This window comes from Triticum dicoccoides, chromosome 5B (genome assembly GCF_002162155.2).
Source record: "Triticum dicoccoides isolate Atlit2015 ecotype Zavitan chromosome 5B, WEW_v2.0, whole genome shotgun sequence".
In the NCBI taxonomy this organism is placed as follows: Eukaryota; Viridiplantae; Streptophyta; class Magnoliopsida; order Poales; family Poaceae; genus Triticum; species Triticum dicoccoides.
In genome coordinates, this window is record NC_041389.1 from 427,272,071 (window position 1) to 427,280,431 (window position 8,361).

General features: G+C 48.3%; 1 protein-coding gene across 1 annotated transcript; it reads left to right on the plus strand.

Annotated features, from left to right (window-relative positions):
* The first annotated feature begins 2,535 nt into the window (after window positions 1–2,535).
* Window positions 2,536–4,392, plus strand: LOC119309913 (STOREKEEPER protein-like). The gene has a single exon (XM_037585816.1). It carries the CDS (start codon window positions 2,656–2,658, stop codon window positions 4,123–4,125), a length of 1,470 nt encoding a protein of 489 aa, XP_037441713.1. The 5' UTR covers window positions 2,536–2,655; the 3' UTR covers window positions 4,126–4,392.
* Window positions 4,393–8,361: the final 3,969 nt, after the last annotated feature.

Below are 8,361 nucleotides of genomic sequence, written 5' to 3' on the forward strand. Positions count from 1 at the left end.
TTATTTTGGTAGGAAGATGATAATACTGATAAGTATAATCTAGTTAAGAAGTCTGATGTTTGTAAGCCAGTGGATTAGGGAGGTCCAGGCATAGTTGACCTAAAAGTAATGAACATTTCCATTTAAGTAAATGGCTATGGAAACTTGGAAAAGTGAGGGGATGTGGCAGGAGGTTATTAAAAAGAAGTATTGCAGTAAAGAGTTTCTAAGCCATGTACCCGGACAATCTCAATTTATGCATAGTATTTTAAACCGGAGAGATATTTTCTACAAGTTCTGTAGCAAAAGTGTAGGAAATGGTATAAATAGTAGGTTTTGAGAAGATTATTGGGTAGTACATAAACCTCTTTATGACAGATTTCCTAGATTATAGTGTAACGACTAGTTGTAATATTTTAGTGGCTACATTTTCAATCCTGGTTGGGAAAGTATTAAATTTAGGAGAAATTTGAGAGGTGCTTTGCTGGATAGTTGGATTAGATTACAAGCTATTTGTAAAGATGTTCGACTTAATGATGATAGTGATAGAGTTAAATGGAAGCTTACCGGATCAGAAGAAAATACTGTTAAATCTATGTATAATATGCTAAAGCACTTCAAGAGGATTGCCCTTTTAAGAAATTATGGTTTATCAAAATTCCTCTGAACAAATTAATGTTTTCTCATGGTTGATGTTCAAAGATAGCATACTCACTAAGAACAACTTGTTAAAAAGGGGGTGGACTGGTAGTGAGAAGTGTAGATTTTGCAGTGCAAATGAAATAGTCAATCAGCTATGTTTGCATTGCTCTTTGGCTAGGTATGCTTGGAGTGTCATAAAATTTGCTTTTGGTATAGATATGAATGTTGATTCCGTACAAGATTTACATGGCTAGATTGTTGAATTCCCTAGGAAAGTTAGGGGCTTGGTAGCAGTAGGGGTGGTTGTTGTTATTGGGCTTTGTGGAAATCCAAAAATAGAGCTTGCTTTGACAACATATATATCCTTATAATCCGTCGAGTATTATTACACAATCTACACATTGGCTAGAGTTTTGGAAACTATTACAAAGACGAGAACTACTAGAGGCACAAGACAAAGGGGCAAGACTAATGTTTCGGGTGGCTGCTGATATCTTTAGCAAAAGGAGAGGTTGGGCGCGTGTGGTGCTCATGATTGCTGGGTAATGACCCCTCGAGATGTGTTGTTGTTTCAGACAATATTTGTAGTTTGTAGTCTGCTTTACTTTAATAACTTCTATTCTTTGATCATGTGGTCCTATAATAAGGTTTAGTTTCTGATGGGTAGATGTCTCGTGTTCTTAGAAGGGTGTTTGTAAACATGTTATATGATGTTGGGGTTGATGCCTCAACTGACACTTGGTAGATGATTCTGTTATCAATTTTTAGAAATGAAAATGGGAGGGGGTACCCCCTTTTTTTTTTAAATATCATACATCCGTACGATTTTAACCCCACCTCACATCTTTTCTTTGGGACAAAATGTAGTAACTTATTATGGAGGAGAACCAGTAGAAAATTATAGGGAATACAAGATGTAATGATTACAGACCACGCCAAAAAAGAAAGAAACAACAAGAGAGTTACAAGGATGGAAAGAGTCGTCGCTTGCAATCACGGATCTCATTGACACAACCACCACGGAGGGCTTCAACTTTCATCTTCATCTCACCAAGCAAGGCAAAGGCTTGAGATTGGTCATCTGGTGCCACCTGACAATATCCTCAAGGAGGAGGAGTGTTCATATGGACGAGGGGATCCAACGTGGAACACAATCTCGCTAACCCGACTTCATATGAGAGCACCAAGCTCTTTCGCAAACTCGATCGAATGGCAATACCAATGCGCACATCTCAACGGAGGAACACCCGATGATAAAAAAGAAAACTAGAAGCAAACACCATCACCCCCGCACAGTCAAATGCAACCATGGACCTTAAACCGGCCACCACACTCCAATCGAAACGTCAAACAAGCAAGACATGATCAGAGGCTTCAAGACGATGGACCAAGGAGGTTACGACGCCAAGGACGTCGTCTCGTCCAGTCCAGAAGCTGGATATGAGGCTTTCACCTCGAGAGCACATATGGTCAATGTGTGAAAGATCCGCGACAATGCCTTCGAGAAGGAAAGTGACGCCCTAAACTGAACTCACATCATGCTGTTGCATAACCTAGCCAAACTTGAACCAGTCTGACCCGAGTCAAAAGAGAACGGGCCTGGTAGACACCCCGCCGGAGCGAGCACCGCCCGGTCGCGCCGACTGTTTCGCCACGAGACGGCGAATCCTTCTGGGTCAGTAATTGGTGTGCTGGCCGCCGCATGCCGCGGACAGGCATTGGCATTGGCATTGCGCACCGCACGGAACGCCGGCACGGCACCCACCCACCCACCCACCGTGGGCGTGGCGCATGCCAATCAAGCACGCCCACCCGCACCCAACGACTCGATCGCACGCACCGCGCCGCGCCGCGCCGCGCCCTGCCTCTTAAAATATCGGCACCGATGCGGATACAGGTTACCCAAGGGCCGCCGGGTGGGTTAGCAGCAGAGCACAGCACACCACACCACAGCGCAGCGCAGACCCCCAGCGCGACGCGAGGGACACGAGGCGAGAGCGCCCCAGGCCAGACCTCGCCGCCCCGCCCCGCCGCATGGCACCCAAGCGCTCCGCCGCCACGGCGTGGGGGTCCCCGTCCGACGCCTCCGACGCGGAGGGCGACGCGGGCCACCGCCACCGCGACCGCGACGACCCCCCCTCCGACACCGACCCCTCCAAGACCCCGCCGCCCAACCCTAACCCTAAGTCGTCCGCCGCCGCGCCCTCCTCCACCCCCTCCGTGGCGGCCGACTCCGCCGCCGCCGGATCCGACTCCGGGGGCACCTACGACTCCGACGCCGAGGCGCACCGCCGCCCCGCCCCCAAGCCCGCCGCCTCGTCGCCCAAGCCCGGCGGCAAGCCCAGGGCGCGCTCCCCCGGCATCAACTCCGACTCCTACAACTCCGAGGACTCTGACGCCGAGGCCGACCGCCGCCTCGCCCCCAAGGCCGCCGCCTCGTCGCCCAAGCCCGGCGGCAAGCCCAGGGCGCGCTCCCCCGGCATCAACTCCGACTCCGAGGACTCCGCTGCGCCCGCGGCCTCCGACGCCGACCTCGACCCGGCCGCCGGCGCCGACTCTGAAGACGACAACGTCTCGCCGCTCCGCTCCGCGCGCCGCCCCCGCGCCGAGGCCTCCATCATCAAGCCCATCAGCTCCCGCCCCATGGACTCGCCGCCCCGCGGCAGCGCCTCTGCCTCCGAGCCGCGCGTCAAGCGCCCCCGCAGCGCCGCCATATCAGCTCCCTCTCCGGACCCGCTGAAGCGCCCGTCGCGGCTCTGGAGCCATGGCGACGAGCTTCTCATCCTGCGCGGCCTCGCCACATACCGCGCCAAGAGCGGCGTGCTCCCTGGTTCCACCAATGACATCGGTAAGCTCCACAGCCACATCCGTGCCCAGCTCAGTGTTAGGGTATCCACCACGCAGCTCAGTGATAAGGTCCGGCGCCTCAAGCAGAAGTACCAGTTGCTTGCCACCCGTGCCAAGAATGGACGGGAGCAGGAATTGCACACTCCGCATGACCGCAGCATCTATGAGCATGCCAAGAAGGTTTGGGGGTTGGTTGGTAGTGGTGGTGGTGATGGAGGAGGCAGTGGGTATGAGAATTATGGTGGTGGTGATAGTGATGAATTGCAATACAGTGGAGATAGTGATGATGATATGGAGAGTCAGAGGGATGACCGTTACCACATCAAGAACCGGAAGGTGAGGCCGATTACAGCGGCAAATGGCAATGGAATTGGACTTGGGGCTGTCAATGCCAATGGCAGAGGGAAAAGCGGGCTTGAGAAGGGAAAGGATGCATATCCCTACCTGTGGGAGACTGTCGAGGAGCTGTCCAAGGAGCATCCGAGTGGTGCGGCATTCAAGAAGGCATTTGAGGTGCTCGAAGGATCAAAAGTGCGAGCCATTGAGGAAAAGCTGAGGAGGTTTAGGTTGATGGAGATCAGACAGCAGCTGCGTAGGATGGACCTGATGAAGGAGACGGTGAGGATGGTGCTCGATGCCCTTGAGAGTGCTGACTGAATAATGGCTGATCGATAGTGATTGGTAAACTGTTGGAAGGGGGAAATCACTCTTTTTGTTTCTAGATAGACTATATGTGGTTAATTACTTACTTCCCTGGACAAGGTTGCAGTTGCCTCCATCAAAATTAGGCATAGAACATGGAGTGATGGTCTTCTCCTTGTTATTGTTCATGGATCATTGTATTTTGGGATTCTTAGGTGCTAACTTGTGGTTTATATGCTATTTGGTTGTGTCAAATCAGGGTTCTTGCATCCTCGTTTTGAATGCTGTGTTCACATATCCCTCCTTTGTGCTGGGCCTTTTAAATCACATCATCTGCAGGCTCGTCAAAATTGGGTGCTAGCGTCTTACGCATTGTTTGCAGCATAGAGTTGCATAATTTTGTGACCATGCTAGGTCAAGTCATTGTGCTTAATTAATTAGAGTTGCAGTGTCTTCTTTTTGGTTTCTTGATTGATTGGCATTTCCAGTTGTGTACTCACCTTAATAATCTTGTAATTGTAGTTGAGGAACAATCTGTTACTGTGCATGCTTCAGGGCCTGTTAGATTTAAGCGGCGTGTTATATTTAAGCAAGCTCTTATAGTGAGAATGTTGTTTATATATGCTGTAAAGTTTGCCAGATGTTGCTCCTACCATCCATTATGTAAGGCATGCCAATTTGGCTTGAATTGAATAGGAATGATGTTGTCCTGTGGTTGTTATAGTTGTGGGTCAAAAGTAGGGGTTTAGCTTTAACATGATTCGCTAGTGCTTTCATCACAGAACACATTCTTTGAAAAGGGGATATTCTGAAGTCGATGCTTTCTCGTTCTCGGGATGGGAATAGTCTGAAATACACCTGATGGAAACCTTTGTTGATTGTGATCTCTACACATGTTCAATGTCTATATATGCTGTTGTGCGGATGTTATGCGTTTCTATGTTGGTGAGCTTGTGTTCTGCACTTCTGCGTTTTGGTGTCCCCCCTTGCCTTAGTTTTTTCTTCTCACTGGTGTTTGATACCGGTGATTATCTTAGTCATTGCTGGTGTTTTCCCCATTCCTGTTTTTTTTTAGAATCCTGCGAGTTAAAGAGGCCCCGAGTTCTCTCTTCACTGGTGTGGTGATTGTCTTGGTCCTTTTCATTTTTGTCATGGCATTCTTGAGGTACTCGTGTGTCTGAGGGCATGAACCACGATCAGGTTGAGTTCAGATTTCATTAGATGAGATGGATTATCATGCCTTATGTCCTGATAGTGTAACAGTAAACTGCTTTACTCTTTGAACCATTGCTCGCTGCTCAGTCGTCCTTTGTTCATCTTTTGATGGACGGCAAAGCTGAGCCGACACTTCAGTTAGAGCAGAGCTGGAGAATCTCCGAGCAAACTGGTAGCACATCTGGCCGAAGTTTTTGGCGACACCATGCACCAGTAGCTTTCGTTGTGCGCTGTACGATTCTCCAGTGGGCGCAGCGCGCGGCGCAGGCCGTTCAGGGTTTAGGAGGACCGTCGTTAATCAGGGTGTGGGTGTAGCCTGGCATCATCCAGGGGAACTCGCTGGTTTTTCTCCGAAGCTCGCGTGCGTGAGAACTTTGACCATCAGCTGCCAGTGAATTTGCAAGCGACCGTGGCTTTTCTCTCAACGAGCAGCGTTCATCTGGTGGAACCAATCCAACTCCGACCGTCCAATTTTGTTTCATTTTGAACCAAAGGGGTTTCCCCCTGCCCTCGACTTTCTATTGAAAAGCAGAGGCAAATAGAAGTCAGCACGTCCTGCACACAGGTACATATGAACCCGCTTTTCAAAAATGTACTTTTAACACGTTTTGTAATGTCCAAACATTCTAAACAAAATTTTGTGCCATGTTCGCAAAAGTATGTCCGCGGCACAAAGTTATGTGGAACAAAAGTATTTTATTTTGTCTCCGTAAAAAAAAACAAATTTTACTGCTTCTAAATAGCGTTTCGCGGCACAATATTTTGTCTTTTTTGCACGGGCTAAAAAAAAGATGTTTCCCGTGAAACTTTCTGCACACACACAGAATATGAAGATGTCTTCGCGCACTTTTTTTCAGATTTTTTTGGTATTTTAAAATGTGTTTTCCAAAGTGGGTTCATATATACCCGGATTCATCCATGCACTTCCCAGGCAAATAGCCACCACCACCAACGTTCAAACATCAATTCAAAAGGGTGCATAACAGGACAGGGTAGGCAGCTACAATAGATCGGAACCAGAGGGAACCTACCATCACCCCACTAAACAACCCAGACATTGATCATCTCCAAGCAATCCCAAGCAGCTCCCTCCGATGATGATCGAGTAGGCGCAAGCATCTGAGGAGCAGGCAGCTTGAGCATCTGCACAGAGCACCTTCCACTGATGAACCATAACTCTCGCCAAGTTCGACGTTGAAAAAAAAAATCGTTGCGTAGCAACCAGAAGGTAGCAGATGTGATCATGTTAACAACTATAGCATGTTTCACCCGCAAAAAAAATTACTATCCAGTAGACAGCCAAGTCATAAAAAGAGCAAGGGCTTGGGATGCCAAGTATATCAGCCACCATTCCAGTTTTTTTTTTTGCAACAACGCAATCAAAGAACAGATGTTGAATACTTTCCGTTTCATTACAAAATACACAAGTAGGATCAACCACATTGCCGCCGTTAGCCAAATTATCTCTAGTAAGACTCTTATTATGTAAAACGAGCCACAGAAAAACATGAATATTTGGAGGGGTTTTAATTTTCCAAATGCAATATTTAAGATAAAACAAGGACGCCGCTAAGTGCCACACGTGTGGGCGTTAGAAAGACTGCCCACACATTTTGTATGGAGTATAAGAAAAACAGCCCACACACCTACGTGTGGGCGAAACAAGTAATGCCCACACATCTCTTTTTTCCCTCCCGGTCCCTCTCACATGCGTGTGTGTGGGCGAAGTAGATAACGCCCACACGACCCGTATGTCAGGCCTCGTACCTCCTGGTCCCGCACGCCACGCGTGACAATCACCGCGCGCCCGCAGTTGTCATGGTCCAGACCCTCGTCCATGTTCGTTTAACTGCAGTTGCCATGTCGCTAAACTACGGTTGCCATGTCGGACAACTGCAGTTGCCATGGTTGCTCAACTGCAGTTGTCATGTATGGTTTGGTCTACTGTAATTGCCATGATTTCAAAATTTTAGGAGTTGCCACATACTACCACTAGGCAGTTGAGAGGGTTGCCATGTGCTCACAAGCATGCTAGGGCAGTTGCCATGTAAAAAGGAAGAGTTACCATCTACTTACGTGCACGTTAGGGCAGTTGCCATGTACCATGCAAAAACACATGGCAACTCGATAAAGAGAGAGTTGCCATCTGCTTACGTGCACACTAGGCAGTTGCCGTGTACCGTGCAAAACACATGGCAACTCGGGTAAAAAGAGAGTTGTCACCTGCTTATAAAGCACACTAGGGCAGTTGCCATATGCGCTGCAAAACATGTGGCAACTAGCAGCTTGGGTGTGGGAGAGGGACGGGCGTGTGGGCGAGATGGCAAACGCCCACACACTAGCCCTTGTGCGTGCGTGGAAAGTGGCGTGTGGGCGAACTGCTGAACGCCCACACATCAGTCCCTCCCGTGTGGTGAAACGACCGTGTGGACGACCGGGTGAACGCCCACACACCAGACCAGTCCTACGTGGCACTAAAAACATGCCAAGATCCGTACGCTCACGAACGGACGCGGATCCACACGTGTGGGCGAGATGCAAACGCCCACACGTGTGGGCGTTAACATTTCCGTAGAACAATTGGTTTCATGAGAGAAAGCAACTCAAACAAGCTACTGAGAATTTGCTCACTAACACATCTTCTAAAAGTCAACTTTAGATCTGAACCATCCTAAACATGTGCGACTGTTGTATCTTGTTGTTGGCAAGTCACATACAAGTCCTAAGATTTGGTCTTGAGTGAACACACCCATCCAAACATCATGCCAGAAGGCAACATTTTGCCCATTGCCAAGTTTCCATCTATAGAAAATTTTAACAACAGAAAAAGCCCAGGAAACACCTTTCCGAAAAGGAGAGTCCATACGAGGCCTAGTCCAAAGAATATTAGGTTTATCAGTATTATACTTAAAATTCAATAGCCTCCTCCAATCACTGGCATGACTATAAAAAAACTTTACTCCAAGAGGCCAGCAAAGCCATGTCAAAATCCTTAAGATTAGGGACCCCCAAATCTTTCTTTCTAGAAACAAGCCC

Coding starts and splice junctions, on each gene's coding strand:
- LOC119309913 (XM_037585816.1), top strand. CDS start 2,656: ATGGCACCCAAGCGCTCCGCCGCCACGGCGTGGGGGTCCCCGTCCGAC.